Source organism: Mustela nigripes, chromosome 7, assembly GCF_022355385.1.
Source record: "Mustela nigripes isolate SB6536 chromosome 7, MUSNIG.SB6536, whole genome shotgun sequence".
NCBI lineage: Eukaryota > Metazoa > Chordata > Mammalia > Carnivora > Mustelidae > Mustela > Mustela nigripes.
In genome coordinates this window covers 35,142,768-35,159,235 of record NC_081563.1, presented here as the reverse complement: position 1 = coordinate 35,159,235, position 16,468 = coordinate 35,142,768, and the positions used below count along the sequence as shown (strand labels likewise).

At 49.7% G+C, this 16,468-nt stretch overlaps 2 protein-coding genes across 2 annotated transcripts in view; one reads left to right on the top strand and one right to left on the bottom strand.

Moving 5' to 3' along the window:
• The first annotated feature begins 59 nt into the window (after positions 1-59).
• CIAO1 (cytosolic iron-sulfur assembly component 1) lies at positions 60-4,626 on the top strand. The gene is made up of 7 exons (XM_059405547.1): positions 60-389; positions 1,218-1,366; positions 1,520-1,631; positions 1,740-1,828; positions 2,063-2,264; positions 2,925-3,012; positions 3,741-4,626. The coding sequence occupies exons 1-7, from the start codon at positions 251-253 to the stop codon at positions 3,979-3,981; spliced, it is 1,020 nt and encodes a 339-aa protein (XP_059261530.1). The 5' UTR covers positions 60-250; the 3' UTR covers positions 3,982-4,626.
• A 2,667-nt stretch (positions 4,627-7,293) lies between these two features.
• The window catches only part of SNRNP200 (small nuclear ribonucleoprotein U5 subunit 200), a 29,738-nt gene continuing 20,563 nt past the window's right edge, over positions 7,294-16,468 (bottom strand). The window contains exons 30-45 of the mRNA XM_059405546.1: positions 15,873-16,033; positions 15,346-15,573; positions 14,812-15,003; positions 14,524-14,702; positions 14,202-14,353; positions 13,243-13,351; positions 12,372-12,480; positions 11,674-11,863; positions 11,412-11,576; positions 11,089-11,210; positions 10,520-10,663; positions 10,243-10,419; positions 9,773-9,933; positions 9,577-9,658; positions 7,865-7,957; positions 7,294-7,763 (exon numbers count right to left, since the gene is read on the bottom strand). Of these exons, the coding sequence (XP_059261529.1) occupies positions 7,620-7,763; positions 7,865-7,957; positions 9,577-9,658; positions 9,773-9,933; positions 10,243-10,419; positions 10,520-10,663; positions 11,089-11,210; positions 11,412-11,576; positions 11,674-11,863; positions 12,372-12,480; positions 13,243-13,351; positions 14,202-14,353; positions 14,524-14,702; positions 14,812-15,003; positions 15,346-15,573; positions 15,873-16,033 (2,408 nt within the window). The 3' untranslated portion in view covers positions 7,294-7,619. The remainder of the gene's footprint in view (positions 7,764-7,864; positions 7,958-9,576; positions 9,659-9,772; positions 9,934-10,242; positions 10,420-10,519; positions 10,664-11,088; positions 11,211-11,411; positions 11,577-11,673; positions 11,864-12,371; positions 12,481-13,242; positions 13,352-14,201; positions 14,354-14,523; positions 14,703-14,811; positions 15,004-15,345; positions 15,574-15,872; positions 16,034-16,468) is intronic.

Genomic DNA, 16,468 nt, shown 5'->3' with positions numbered 1-16,468 from the left:
GACTGGTAGTTCGAGGCTGCCGCGCGGTGCCTGCCGCCAGGCGTGGCAAGCTGACTACAACTCCCAGAGGGCAGCACGGCCGCAGCAGCGGGCACCTGAGTTCCCAGGACAACCCAGGCCCTCCGGCGGAAGCAGCGGGATCCGCGGGCGGTCTGAGGCTGTAGTGGGCGTCGCGAGCTTTTGCGCCGTGGAACTCGCGGTCGGCGCGACCACCTTTGCCCACCTCCTCAACACACTCCTCTGGGACGCCATGAAGGATTCGCTGGTGCTGCTGGCTCGTGTCCCGGCGCATCCGGACTCCCGCTGCTGGTTCTTGGCCTGGAACCCTGCGGGAACCCTCCTGGCGTCGTGCGGTGGTGACCGTAGAGTCCGCATCTGGGGCACGGAAGGTCAGTCCTGGCCTCGCTGGACGACTCCTGCTGCAGAGGGTTCAGCTTGCGCATAGTGTGGGTGCTGGGTTCAGGGAGTGCGCAACCTTTGGGGCAAGCCGACCCGCAGTGAGGTTACAGGCCTGGGGGAAGGAGGGACAAGCCACCTTCAAGTTAGACGTTTTCCACTCTAGGAAAGACTTTTTGGGTGAAGGAGTCGTCAAGTATTGGAAGCAAAAACATCCATAGGCTGGAAGTATTGAGGGAATTGTGATAGTTGCTGAGACCGGAAAAGGAGAGAAGGGCGTTAGGAATGTAGTCCCCAGAGCAATTTACAACAGGATGTGAAGTTTAAATTTTATTCTGAGGGAATTTGGGAACCGTTGACAGTTTTAAATCAGAAGAGGGACTCCTCTGATTTTAGATTCCTGCAGAGGAAGTAGTTAGTTACAGCTTTCTGAAAGCCTGTATTGTTTTGTTTTTTTTTTTAAGATTTTATTTATTTATTTGACAGGCAGAGATCACAAGTAGGCAGAGAGGCAGGCAGAGAGAGAGAGAGGTGGAAGCAGGCTCCCTGCTGAGCAAAGATCCCTATGCAGGGCTCAATCCTCTGGAATCATGACCCTGGGATCATGACCTAGGCCAAAGGCAGAGACTTTAACCCACTGAGCTACCCAGGCACCCCTGAAAGCCTGTTGTTAAATACACCAATTAAGCCCAGCTTAGGTAAGCCCAGTTTGGCTCTGGCTCTGGTTACAGTACTAACCCCCATTATCCAACTGCATTGATAGTGCTTCTGCACCTTCTTGTGCACCCAGCTCTAGAGCTTGACCTGTCATTTGCTTTTAGGTGAGAGCTGGATCTGCAAATCTGTCCTTTCTGAAGGCCACCAGCGCACTGTGCGGAAGGTGGCCTGGTCTCCCTGTGGCAATTACCTGGCCTCCGCCAGTTTTGATGCTACCACTTGCATTTGGAAAAAGAACCAGGATGACTTTGAGGTAACCAGGCTGGATGGGAGCAGGATTGTTGTCCTTTTGCTCCCCATGGCTGGTTCAGGAACCTGAGCCAACCTGGGCTAGCTTGGCTGTACCTATGAAAAGAACACTGGAGGTCTTAGTTGCTTGATTCTTGTTTTTCTTCTATTTTCGCAGTGTGTAACTACTCTGGAGGGCCATGAAAATGAGGTCAAGTCAGTGGCCTGGGCCCCTTCTGGCAACCTCCTTGCTACCTGCAGCCGAGATAAGAGTGTGTGGGTCTGGGAAGGTGAGTCTAGATCCTTCCAGATGTGGTTGGGAGCTAGTGAACAGACATCCCCCTCTGTGTCCCTGATAGGAGTCAGCTCATGGGCTCTTTTCTTTCTCCCTCCCACAGTTGAGGAAGAAGATGAGTATGAATGTGTCAGTGTCCTCAACTCTCATACACAGGATGTCAAACATGTGGTTTGGCATCCAAGCCAGGAGGTAAGAGTGAGGTGGAGTTTCTTGGTGGGAAGGGATTTTGGTGTGGAGGGCTGCACCCAGCCTTCCTCTGCTCTTCAACCTCCACCTGTGGATCTCTATCTGAGACCGAAAGACTTTATTAATCCCTTTCTAGAGACAGACTGCTGGGACTGTCCTAGCTGGGAGAGGTCTTGGAACTCTAGGCACTTCCTGAACCATATAAACAAGTGCTGTGTTTCCCCCCCTTCCCCTCAGCTGTTAGCCTCTGCCAGCTATGATGACACAGTGAAGCTGTACCGGGAGGAAGAAGATGATTGGGTATGCTATGCCACCCTTGAAGGCCATGAATCCACTGTGTGGAGCTTAGCCTTTGACCCCAGTGGCCAGCGCTTGGCATCTTGCAGTGACGACCGTACTGTGCGTATCTGGCGCCAGTATCTACCGGACAATGAGCAAGGTGAGGGGCCAGTAAGAAAGCTAAAGGAGACGCCTGTCTCCTGAGGTTTACAGTGTATTAAGGGTCTAAGACACATAGGTGAATCACAGCAAATTGGAGTAGAGAGGAACATGTGGCACGAGAGGGCTCCCAAGTGAGTCCTGGCAGAATCAGGGAAGGCTGTGTGGAAGAGGAACCATTTCATCTGAACTGGAAAATGTGTGTAAGATTTTAACACAAGAAGAATTTAATAAGAGAAGAGATTTCTGGTTGAGAACAGAGCAGCATGAGCAAAGGCATTGAAGGTGCAAAAGCCTAGATTTACATCAGGCACTGTGATTCCTTTAGATGGAGCATAGGGCAAAAAGGATTTGGGGAGTGATAGGGTGAGTCGGGTGGCTGGTTGGGCTGGTTGGTGGCCTTAAAAGGCAGGCTAACTGGTCAGACTTAGTCTGCAGCAGAAAGTTTTTAAAGAACAGGATCTTTCCTTCTCAGAATTCTGCTGTAAAAATCCCTGTCTGGCCACAGTATGTAAGGCAGATCAGTAAGGATAGGGACAGAGGAACAAAAATGAGGCCTGGTGACTGAAGGTGGGGGTGAGGGAGGGCAGGTGAGGAGCTCCGCCCCCGAGGTGCCCAGGACACAGACATGTCTTAGGCTCAAGAGAAGTCTGTCGTGCAGGGGTGGCATGCAGCGGCTCTGACCCCAGCTGGAAATGTATCTGCACTTTGTCAGGCTTCCACTCCAGGACCATTTACGACGTTGCTTGGTAAGACCTCCATCCCCACACCCACCCATTTGGAGAGATTTTAGAGAGGACAAAAAACCCCATGCTTCTCTCTACCACCTCTGGGAGTACGTGGACAGGGAGCAGCTACCCTCATTTCTTCTAATCCAGCAGACTGTCTACCATGCTGGCCTAGTGCCAGCTGGCCTGAGGTTCATAGGAGACCCAGGCCTATAGCCTGGCCTATAGCTACTTTTAAGTTGACAAGCTGTGAGGTCAGCACTAGCCTTGTGTTGGCGGGGGGTGGGGGTGGGTAATCACACAGCCTTATATATCCAGAAAGATTTATTCATTTATTCTGGAAATTAAGCTTATATTATATATTAAGCTTATATAAGCTTTTATATTAGCAAACGTTTAGCAATGACAAAGGTGACTTTAGGGGAAGTATGGTAAAATTCAGCAGCCTATTACTATCTCAATAGTTAAAGATGACTTGGTGATAAGGGAAGCTGCTTGTGCTAAGTGACAGAAGTGCAGTTCAGAGTCAAGGAGTTTTGGCGTTGACTGGGGAGATCTAACCTAGATGGCAGCCCTTGAAGAATGAGGAGGTGATATTTGTGTTAGGGAAGCTCTTCGATAATAGACTTTAAGTGGAGGCCTGCAGTTCGGGAAGAGCTGCGGGAAGACTGTAATGTCTTCTGCCTAATCTGCCAGGTTAGGGAGGGAGGAGCCACCTGCATACTCACCGGTGCACATGTTCCTCCCAGGTGTCAGCTGACAGGGGCCCTGGCTACGGCTTGTGGCGATGATGCCATCCGTGTGTTCGAGGAGGATCCCAGCTCAGATCCACAGCAGCCCACCTTCTCCTTGACAGCCCACTTGCCTCAGGCCCATTCCCAGGATGTCAACTGTGTGGCCTGGAACCCTAAGGAGCAGGGGCTTCTGGCCTCCTGCAGCGATGACGGGGAGGTGGCCTTCTGGAAGTATCAACGACCAGAAGGCATCTGAGCCACCCTGACTTTGGACAGAATCATGGTTCCCCAGAAAATGTCCTAAGACTTTCCCAGCCCTAAGATGACCTGGAGGAGGACCCTTGACCTTCACCTAACTTGGCTCTCTTCCATTCAGACTTGGGGAGAAGTGCAGAGTCACAGAACCACTCACTCGTCCCCTCTGACATGGGGCCCTTGGTAAAGAGCTATAGAACAGCAGTGGGCTGTGGTTATGCCACAGGTTTTGCTTGCTTGAGGGCCCAGTGTTCAGTTTTGGGGGGTGAATAAAGTATTTATAATCACCCTACCTCTGTATAGAAGGGGTACATCTTAGGCTTTTCAGAAATTGGAAGCTTTATAGAAACAGGTCATCTGAATCCCAAGTCCTATTTCATAAGGACATTCACAACTTAAAAGAATTCCATGGTGAGTCCTTTTCTGAAATAGGTCCTGCCTTCCCGGTTTCTGGGTAAATTCTTACATTTAAGACATTCAGTCAGTATTAGAAGGAAATTTTTTTAATGTAGGCTGGCTTAGAGTGAGACATGCTTCTGCTTTCCCTTAGAAACTGGTGTATCTTCTGTGCCAGCCATTATGCTGTGGTGGCAACTGAAAATGCTGAAAAATAAATCCGGAAGGGTGTGAACCCTAAAAGAGTTATTACTGGCTACAGGCATACATTCTCATTGAAGCTGAAAATAAGTTCTTAGGGGGCGGGGAGGGGAATCTGAGAGACCATCATTTGTGGCTCTCTAATGAACCTCCAGTATTAAATTTTCATGGTGGGAGTGAATAGAAAAAAGGCATCTAATAAGGCTCATTTAGGGGAATGATAATGAAGAATGGTAGAGAATCAGTCTTTAAGCTATCACTTCAACCTCATTCACGTTGTCTTCTGGAAGTCACTTCCATAATGGGTTTGGACTTGAGGACCTCCCCAAAGCTATAGCCTTCACCTGATTTTTTTTTCCACTGAGATCACGACCTTAGGTTTTGAAAAGAGAGCTGAGGACAGTGTCTCGCGCAATGGCTGTCAGTGTGTGGTCCTGAGAGCCAGGAGTCAAACAGTGGCACACCACTCTAGTGGTCAGTCATCACTGCCTTGTCTTCACAGTACAAACAGTGGCAACCTCATTTAGAAATGTCGGTTAAACATTGCATTAAATCTTGACCCTCAAGAACACAGCTAACGTGCCGACAGTGGGAAGCAGGATAAAGCCCTTCTGCCGAACTCTGAAGTAAGGCTGTCTCGACGAAAAGCCATTGTGCAAGCTGAACTGTCTTCCTGGCCCCTTCTTGAAGAAACTAGCAAATTCTGTTAGGTGGACTTGGCTTATCTGGCAGACATTTTTCTGGGAAATGGATGGAGTAAGCCTTTCACTTCAAGGGAAACTGGTGGTATTGCCAATGAAAAAACAAAGCTCTCAAGAAAAAAATTAAAGTTTTTGAAAAGCTGTATTGCCACCTTGAGCCTGACATCTTCCCGACGCTTAAGACTCTTCTGATGAGATTGGTGGTATCAACAGAGGTGATCTATATGACCAAATGTGTCATTTGGAAGATCTGCCTAAATCAATGAACGAGCATTTTCCACACGACTAATGTGTGGTATTACAAAATCTTTCATGATTAAGAAATTCATTCAAAGTGTAAGACCAAATAAATAAAATCTTTTTAAAAAGTGGGGTGGGGGCCAGGTGAGTGATTCAGTAGGTTAAGCATCTGTTTTCTGCTCAGGCCCTGATCCCAGGGTCCTAGGATGGAGCCTCGAATTGCACTTGTTCAGCATGGAGCCTGCTTCTCCCTCTCCTGTCCCTACCCCTCCCTGTACTCTTTCTTTCAAATAAATAAAATCATAAAAGTTGTAAAAACCAGTGAGATATTTTTGTTAAGATCTATTTTATCCCACTGAGCCACCCAGGTACCCTTGTTAAGATCTATTTTAGAGAGCAAGAGTGGAAATGACAGAATCTAAAGCAGAGCCCAGTGTGGAGCTCTACCTCATGACCCTGAGATCACAACCTGAGCTTACACCAAGTCAGATGCCTGAGTGACTGCACTACCCAAGCACCCCAAGACCAGTGGTTTTAACTGAGGCTTATTTGATGAGGTTTTAGATTCTTCAATGCCTTTAAAAAACTACCACTTGCAGGGTCTCAGTGTAGTATCAAATAGATAATCACCTGAAGAGGCTTTAATAACCCTTTTGTGGGGGTGTCTGCCTTTGGCTCCAATCATAATCCCAGGATCCTGGGATTAAGCCCCGTGTTGGGCTCTCTGCTCAACGGGGAGCCTGCTTCTCCCTCTCCCTCTGACTACCACTCTGCCTACTTGTGCTGTCAAATAAATAAATAAAAATCTCAAAATAAAAAAAGCCCTTTTCTGACATCATATCTGGGTAAAGACAGTTCTACTTCATTTCACTTCAACAAACAATACGCAAAATTATAGAAACAGCTATGAAGATGTCTTCCATTAGAGTAGACCTGATCTAATGAGATTCGTAAAAATGTAAAATACAGTCTTCTCCCTGGATTTGTTTTAGAAGGTATTTTTCATAAAACAACAACAAAAAACAAACAAAAAAAACCCATCTAAGTTACTGGAGCCCCTGGGTGGCTCAGTTGGTTAAGCATCTGCCTTCAGCTCAGGTCATGATCCCAGGGTCCTGGGATCAAGCCCCTATTGGGCTTCCGTGGGGAAGCTGGCTTCTCTCTCTCTCAAATGAATAAACAAAATCTTTTTTAAAAATGATTTTAAAATGCATTGTTTTGTTTTAATCCTCAATATAGTAAACATCAGCAGATATAACCAAGATGATAAGGTATCTTTGGGGTTCTTAACTTTTTCTCATGTAAAGGTGTCCTGAGGTCCTATTACTTGAAAACTGCTGACCTAGAGAAACTACGCTTGAAAATTACCTCCTGATTTTATGCACATTTATTCCTAAATAACAGAAGGCAAGAATTTGAAGAGCAAAATTTGTAAATCTAGACCAGAAAACTGGTTACCAAGACTGGGCCACACCCAGCTGGTGCATTTTAATACTGTTTCTGGTACTACCTTCTTACGGGAGGGGACACTACAGATCTTGAGACTCAAGTTCTGTGTTAGTTCCTATAGTCGTGCTGATACCTGGGTAACAACAGAGGTGGGAGACAAGGGCATAAACCTGACAGCTATCTAACTTTGTTCCCTTCTCTGCACTGACTGGGAAGGCTGCAGGTGACAGCCCAACTAAAGAGCAGCCCTGTCCTCTAGAAGTATTCATTAGAAGCAAGTTCAGTGGCTAAAAAAAATCCAAATGTTTTTGGCCAAGGGCCTTAGGTAGAGGAAGGAAACTTTAATTTGGAAATACTCCAAAGACAAATGGCTTCTCCAAGTTATTTGATGAGATTGTCTGACAAATGGAACTACACAGAACATGCCTAAAAATGCTGTACATAGTTTCTGCTGGACAGTGACAAGACACCTGTGGACACTGGATCCGAAGTTGAGATGGCAAAGCAGTAAGAGGGCCAAGTAAGAGGCCACGGACAGCACCTGCCCTGGCTGGCCAGATCTCACAACAGACCTGGTCCCCATGGAACTGTACATGTTCCTGATTCAGGTGCAATTCTTCTCTTGTCTTTTTAAGAGTAAGTGCCTCTGGACTCAGTCCGAGTCACTGTCTGTCTCCGCCTCCTTCACGTCCACACTGAATTTGTATTCCTGGTCACATCCCATGTACGCATCGCTCATGAAATACAGGGTGTAGTTGTGGGCACCAGTGGCTGGGGCCACGAAGTCAAGCTTCACCTAGAGTGAGCAGGCAGAAACCAGGGTGAGCACAGACACAGGAGGAGGAACCTCAACCTGACCCCATCTCAGATCAAATGCTGGGGTCGGTGTTAACTCACCTTCGCCTTCTGCTGAAGGGTCAGCCTCTTGATGGAGATGAGGCTATTGGACTTGGCATCACCGATCACTACCCACCAGCCCTCTTCACGTTTCTGCAGTGACCAAAAGCCAAGAATTTCAGCATGTAGAACTTGAGGGCCATGAGACCACGAGAATGGTTATAAAAGTAGGAAAACAAAAACCAGATAGAAAGCTTTCTAAAAATTTCCTCCTGGAGGCGCCTGGGCGGCTCCGTCAGTTAGGTGGCCAACTCTGAATTGCAGCTCCAGTCATGATCTCAGGGTCCTGGGGTCATGATCTCAGGATCCTGGGATTGAGACCATCCGTTGGGCTCCTCACTCAGCAGGGAGTCTGCCTGAGATTCTTTCTGCCCCTCTCCTCCCATCCCCCACCCACCCTGGCCAGCGCACGCGCTCTCTCTAAAATACATAAATAAGGGGCGCCTGGGTGGCTCAGTTGGTTAAGCGTTTGCCTCCCGCTCGGGTCATGATCCTGGGGTCCTGGGATCAAACCCCACACTGGCCACCCTGTTCAGCGGGGAGTCTGCTTCTCCCTCTCCCTTTGTACCTCCCCCTCACTCATGCTCTGCTCTCTCAAAATAATAAAATCTTTAAAAAAAAAATAAAATACATAAATCTTTTTAAATGAAATAAAATTTCCCCCTAAAAGACAATTTGGTACAATTAAGATTTCGAAGCTGTCAAAAAGGTCGCTCAAATGAACTCTGTTTTTAAGTAGATGAACTCACTGTTGGTTCTGGCTCATTTCCTTATTTATTTCAAAATACCTTCTTCTGACATTCAATGCTTGCCAATGAATCCAAGATTCCACTATCAAGAGATCTAGTCTTTGAGGCCTGGCAGCGGAGTTCCTCCGAGACCCTTTTAGGTTCAAAGCACTTACATCAGGTAAGTGAAACACACTGAGGCAGAGATGAGCTGGCCTGTGGACAGGACCCAGAGCAGGCCATCCTTGTCAGAAAGCCCAAGTATTCTGATTCAAAGAGCTCCTTCCCCAGAGCCTATTAAGCCACTAGTTTATAAAATGAAACATTACATTGTATCTGGTTTCTGCTTTCAGTCTTCAATTATTTTCTCAAATTAAGGCATCAGATTTTCTTTCTGGTGGTAAAGAATGAAGTAACCAGATGCAGAGTGAAATGGCAGTGAGAGAGAAGAAATACCAACTAGAAAAGCCCTGATGTCTTTAACAATGACCAGTCACCTGAACTGTCTTCAAGCAAAAAACAACAAAACCACCCATGGCCCCATTCTCGGCCTTGGGGCTCGTCATTAACCTAAATTGCCCTCCCCTTACAACTTACCACTAAACTCTGAACACTAGCTAAATAAAGGTCAAGGCCTCTGGAAGAAACTGCATACTGCTACTCAAAAATGAGAGTCCATGGGGTGCTTGGGTGGCTTAGATGGCTGGGTGTCCGCCTTCTACTCAGGCTGTGACCTCTGGGTCCTGGGATTGAGCCCCACGTCAGGCTCCTGACTCAGCAGGGACGTCTGCTTTTCCCTCTACTTCTCACCCCTATTCATGCTCTCTCTTGCTCTCTCGAATGAATAAATATCTTTTTTTTTAAGGGAGTTCATTTGAGACTCTTTTTGACAGTTTTAAAATCTTAGTTTTAACAAACTTTCAGGAGAAAATTTTAGGAAGCTTTCTATCTGGTTTTTACTCCTGCCCAGCTATCAGGACCCACCTGTGGAAAGAGAGGCGCGATCACGGGGCCCGTGACTTCCTCCTCACGCTCCAACTGCACCAGCACCACCACTGGCCCACCACTGTGGGGAAGAGCAGGGCAGCTCATCAGCGACGCGGCAGGGGGGTCGGGGTGCACCGCCACGCCGAGCCCAGCAGGGACCCCAGGGCAGGGCACGTGGCTGGACTGGACTCACCTGCGGATGCTGTCCTTCTCCACCACCTCGTAAGAAAGCTCAATGTTCGGGTAGCGGTTGCAGAAGCGGGCCACGTCCGCGATCTGGCTGTCTGAGAGCTGAAGCAGCGCGTTGCGTTCTTCATCTTCCATCTCCATGATGTCAAAAACGCTCTCCACTCCCTGCAGCGGGGATCCGGAGGTCAAGGGAGAACACATACTAACAGCAAATGAAACCTGGCTCCAGACAGCTGCTAGTTTTACTTCCTGTGCTATCAGATCATCTAAAGATACAGCTTAAGAAAAAACACAGCCTACAACTGCACAGACATCATGCTCTCTAGTATCTTAGTACACAACACCCTCAGAAAAACTCGGAGAAACTCCAACTTCCCCCTACCGTGACTCACCACCCACAAGCCCTTCAACTGCCCCCACCTCCCAGGCCACCTGGCTCAGCCATGCAACGGTCCAGGTCCAGACCCGGCTCACCTTGTCTGTGCAACGTTTAATATGCTCTGAGGTGAAGTGTGGCAGCTGTTTCAGGTAGGAGTCCTTGGACCACATGGCCTGTGTGACCATCTGGGCCAGCTCCATAGCTGCCAGGGCAGGGCTGAGCCACCCATTGCTGGAAAGGACATCCACACAGGCCTGGATGAGCCGGATTGCCTAAATGGGGAGAGGAGTGAAGAAGACAGGCTTGGTACGGCTCCTTCGCAGGCCAGCCCGGGCCCCTCCACTCCACACCTGTACCTGCACCCACCCCTACCTTGCTGAGGATCTCCTCTGTATCCGACTGCAGCTCGGCACTCAGCTGCATGCGGGAGAGGTGAGCTTGCAGGAGCAGGTTGGTCTTAACGTGTGGGTCATTGAACTTCGGGTTATTCAGCTTGTGGGGGACCTTCTGAGCCAACTGGAAGGTGAAGAAAAACAGCTAGTGATGAACACATGACCCTGCCCAAGGACAGCTTTCCGGCCCGGTGTACCACCTGCCTAAGCTCACAACCCTTCAATAACAGAGAAGTGTGGGGGCGCCTGGGTGGCTCAGTGGGTTAAGCCTCTGCCTTTGGCTCAGGTCTCATCTCAGAGTCCTGGGATCGAGCCCTGCAATGGGCTCTCTGCTCAGCACGAGCCTGCTTCCCACCCAACCGCCTCTCTGCCTGCTTGTGATCTGTCAAATAAATAAATAAAATCTTTAAAAACAAAACAAATAAAAAGAGAAATGTGGGTGATGGACATATTGGAGTTTTCTGGTGGTGACAAGGACACCATATACCCTGGGCACAGAGGCCAAGTGTCGATTCCAACGACATTGTCCTGAATCCAAGATGTTCTCACCTGCCGCAGGAGGTTATCTTCATGGTGCCGGATAGGAATGTTCTCATACTCTGCCGCATTGGAGATGATCTCAATAAGCCCTCGCACCTTGGTTTTGGCATTCAGGGACATGCTGAAGAGCTCTGACAGCCAAGGATGCAGAGAAAGGGGAGGAGTCAGAAAAGAGGCTACCCTACCCCTGGCACTACCCTATAATCCATCCCTCCAATGAGCACACAGGGCACTCGAAGCCCCAGGCTTACTCATCCCAGTGGGCTACAGGCCCCTGCAAGGGACTTCATGGCCCCGGACTCCATGGACAGCAGCCCCTGCCAGCCCCTCACCAATGGTGGTATAGTTGATGTAATAGTAAGCAGCGATCATGCCCAGGTTCAGGGGTGCCACATCCATCTCGTCCTCAATGCTGATACACTTGGACTGCTCAAGGTCACTCAGGGTCTGCTCTACAAGCTCGGACAAGTGGTCAGACAGGTGACGATGGGAGATGCCTGTGAAGGTGAGAGAAGCAGGGAGTCACCAGGAGATGGCCAGCAAGGGCTGGGAGAAGCACAAAAGGACACTGTGCCTCCCCCCAAGTCCACTGACCCTGCAGGTTGTAGTAATTGGGGTTCTGGGTCATGCGACGGTATAGAAAGGTCCAGGTCAGGTAGTCCACAGCGTCCTGCTTGTTCTCTATGGTCTTGGTGACAATCTCGGCATTGAAGTGGTCATGCATACAGTGGTCCAGGTGTGACTCCACTGGTAATGGTTCATATAAGAACTTTTTGAAGAAATCCTGTGGATTAGAAAAGGAAAGATAGTAATGAAGTGTCAGTGACATCAAGGTCACAAAGGAGGGCCGAGGGCAAATCGACAGGGAATAGCCTTTGTGTGACAGACACAGCTAATTCAACAATGGAAGAAATCACTACACCGACAGGGTGAACTGGGTCTGCACCTGGCACATCGGGTGTGCACGCGGAATGGTGGGTGTGGGCGCCTATTCCCACCCGCATCCCTGGTTAGTCTTAAAATGGGAACAGGGATCAAGCGAGTCATGCAGGCCTAATAGTACACGAAGAACCAGCCAGAAAGTAAAGACCTCAACACGTGGAGTCAACAGCAGCAGCAAAAACAAAGGGCTACAAGATTCCATGTGGCTAAGAGGCTTACTACAAAAGTATTGTGGAAAATAAAAGAAACAGAAGTTGACAGGAAAGAATGTAAACGAGGAAAGACACCTATTCAAGAACCTACTCTGAGGCCCAGGATCTCACGAGGCTGCCCGATCTCACGGGACTGACCTTTTTGGAGCCCTGGCACATGATAACACAGCGGCCCTCGTCATCCTGCAAAGGGCGGTTGGCGTGCCCCACCATCTGAAGCACGTCGTAGATGGGGTAATCCACATACCTGGCAAGAGGAGAGAGGAAAGGCAACAACGGTATGTCAACACGGAGACCACACGCAGGGGACTCTGGCTCCCTCGATGTCAAAGAATAAGTGCGACAGTAGCAAATTACAACTAATCCCTGTGGTTAGGACGACCTGTGCTCAGGTCCTAGTGTCACTTGTTTGTCTCTAGGTCACTGCTGTTTTCCAGTGTGAGAGTTCGGACTTCGCTGTTCAGGGTCCCTGAACCAAAGCTACAAACCCAGCAATTGCCAAAAGCGAGTAACTCCCTAATAAAGGATCAAATATTAAGACAAGCTTTCAAACAGCTGCATGCCATGAGTCAGTAAGTCACCTGACTAAAATCTAAACCTAGAAGGAATTTTAGACATTAAGATAAACCATAAACAACATTCACTTCATGAAAAAAAAATCTACATTTTGAGAATAAAGTATTAAGAATTAAATCATTCAAACTTCTTCTAAGAAAAACCAAACCTTTGCCTTCTTGTAACCACAAAGGCATGTGACTTGAACCATGTCACTTTCCCAAGCTAGTCTCTAGCTCGAACTCCATTTCTCCAACTTGCTGAAATACAACAGATGCACAATAGAACCAAAAGTGAGCGTAGGCCCTGAGACTAAAAACTCTGGGACGCCTGGCTATGGGGGAATCTCTGCTGTTTATCTTCCTAACCCATTTCCTTCCTAAGCCCTGGATCTGCAGCTATTATGTTCCCTTCAGGAGGAAGGTTCCCATTAACAGAGCACGGCGAGACTCACGCGTGGATCTTGCCATTGTAGTACTGGGTGTCCATGATGATCACCAGGTGGGCGGCCACATTCATGCCCCAGCAGAGACTCCGAGAAGCTACCACCACCTGGATGGCCCCTGAGGCAGAGGGGAGAAGCTGCTTGAGTGCAGGGCTCCCTGGGGGGCTTCGTCTCCTGCGCAGGTAGGGGCTTCTCCTGTGCTCCGTTTCAGAACTCACAGCAAAGCTGGCCAGGAAGGAGCCCTAATAATAACTAAGGGCTGACACAATCCTCCAAGAGGTGGCCCATGCTGCTGTTGCCTAGCTCAGAAGACCAGCCTACAGGAAACGGGGTCATCCTGGAAAGGAATCCCAAACCCAGGGAAAGCGAGGCCTAGCCATCTGCCTGACACACTGGCCTTGCTGACTGGAAAGGGTTAACGCCACCTCAGTCATGGGCTGGCTTTATACGTGGAAGCAATGCTGAGCCGTGAGTGACAGGATGAAGAACCAGAGAGTGCCACTGACTGTGGCAGGAGCATCTCCACTGCAGCTCCACTGAAGAGTGTCAGAGTGAGAACACTCTGCATGACATGCCACAAGTCAGCAATGGACAGCAGTACCCAGACCACACCAGAGGAGACTCATGTTCTAGCATTTACTACACCTCTAAGGTCTAACAGCCTTGGCGAGTGTGGTATCCATGGAAAACCAGGTCTACTGGTCAAAGGTCCTGTTCTAGAAAAGCCGGTTCTTAAGTAATACCACCTTTTGTGCCTGCCTGTTTTCTCATCTAGCATGTAGGCACGATATTCTACCCATATCACAAGACCCTGGAGACAATCGAATGAGATAATAGATAAAAGAATCAGAAAAGTATTTTGAAGGTGATTAGCGTGCTCAAAGTATCACCCGCATCGAAAAGGTGGGTGCCCACCGCCTGTGATACACCCTTAGAACCTCCCTCTGGGCCGCAAGACTTTTTCTCACCTGAGCTGAAAAGCTGTTCCACCAGGCGTCGCTCCATGGGGCTGAGCCCCTCGTGCAGGTAGCCCACGCCATTTAACAGTGTTTCCTTGAGTGTGCTGTCACTTAGCTTCTCCAGGTATGGGATCAGATCCTTCTCAGTGCAGTGCAAGAACCTAGGGGGCATGGGCACGGATTCAGCTCAGAGCGCTTCCAGTCCCTGGCAAGACCCTTCCAACCGTGCTGCTGGCCAGCCCCTAGTCTGACGGGGGCTAACCGCCACCCTCAGCAACAGATTGCCCTTCAGGGTGAGCCCACCACAGTGGCCCAACTCCCCCCACCCCACCTCTGCCGCTGGATATCTGCGGCACATGTGGTGAGGATGTCGATGGCAGTGAGGCGGGTCTGCTTTCGGGATGGAACAAAAACAATGACCGGCTTCTTGGGAGAGTGCTTGGTGATGGCATGGTACACGGGCTTGGCCATGGACAGCAGGCGAGTTTGTGTGTGGCTGATGTTGAAGCCCTGGAGACCGAAGGAAACAAGAGAGAAGTCGGAGCCGGTTCTCTGACTCGAGGTCACGGGGGAGTGGGGAGAGCAGGGAGGGCAGGGAGGCGGGGAGGGCAGACCCTACCTGGATGTGCAGCTCCAAGGGCACCGGGCGCACATTCGGGTGGAAGTTGAAAGTGGAGGTGGCGCTGCACCCCAGCCAGTGGGCCACGTCCTTAGCATTCGAGAGCGAGGAGCTAAGTGCCACAATGCGAATGGGCCGCTCAATCTGGGAGGAGATGTAGCGCATCCGGGAGCAGATCACTTCTAAGACAGGCTGGGACACAGAGAGGGAGTCACTACAGGCCCAGGCACCCTGTCCCCAGCCTTTCCGGACAGCCCAACCACCGCGAAATGATTGCCTATCTCCTCCTTCTAATCTGGACGGCTCCTACCTTTGGTTCCACCTCCTCTGTGGCACCCAGTCTCCACTAAGCAATGCTATTTTCCCAGAGTACTACCAAAAAAGTTCCACACTGTCCCTCTGGAATGAAGTGACAAGCAGAATCTTCTTGGTAGAAGCACCTAGTCTCTTGCCTCAGACCCAAAGGTAAGTCCCAATGCCAAGGCCACTCAGCCCATCACAACCACTCTCCTGTGCTTTAAGGTCAAGCCGTACCCCATTCTCGCCCCCGATAAGGTGGACTTCATCCACCACAAAGAGGTTGATGTTCTGGACGTTCTTGCGCTGCTTCCACCGCCGGGAGAGTATGTCCCACTTCTCTGGGGTGCTGATGATGATGTTGCCCTTGCCCAAAAGCTTCAGGTCTGTGCTAGTCTCCCCTGTCAGGAGCACCACCTTCTTGTTGAGCCTGTCCTGGAATTTCTCATACCAGTCCATGTAAACCTGGCATGCAAGGAAAGGAAGGGCCGAAAACATCAGGCCAGGTGTCGTTTCGTTTTTTAACGAGAAAAGCCCTACAAGCCAAACAGACTTGATCTGTGCATCTCAAATTACTTTGTAAGCCCACATCAACCTTGAAGGGATGGCAGTGTCTTCATTCAGTACACACACCAAGGACATCGACAAAAGAGAGCAGAGTCTTGCCACAACTGACCCTGCAAATTTCAAGGAATTCTGATCTGGGCTCAGAAGAAAGCAGCTTCCGGGCAAGCGCACCGGGGACACACCACCACACCACGCACCTGCTCCGCCAGAGCCTCCATGGGCGTGATGTAGACACAGCGCCCCTCTGAGTTCTGCAGCAGCATCCGCAGGATGGCAAACTCTGCACAGATGGTCTTCCCGCTGCCCGTGGGGGCCCCCACAAACACGTTATCGTCACTGTTGTACACGGTGTTGAACACTGGAGGCCAGCAGAGCAGCGGGGAGAACATGGGAGAAGAGGAGATACTCAGACCGCTCCTCAGAACAGAGGCCACCAGAAGAAACTCAGCCAGCCAGCCCGCCCTCGGGTGCCACCATGGGGGCTGCCATCGGAGCCTCTACCTGCAGTCAGCCTACCACATCCCCCCTCTCCTTCCCCTCACACGCAGGTAGCACGGGAAGAGCACGGACCAAGAGTCTGGGCAGCATGGAGATTTGCAGGATGGCAGAACCCTGTGCTTGTCTGCCAGTCCTCTCAGGGCCCAGGAAGCAGAACAGAAAGGAACTGGCTGCTTTTCTCTGCCCCTCCAACACTCTCCTCTAGTCCCTGGAAACAGTCTACTAAAGAACAAGGCAAAGCCTACATCCCAGCATTAAGGCTGGTTAAAGTCCAAGTTCTGTTTATCAGGTGGTT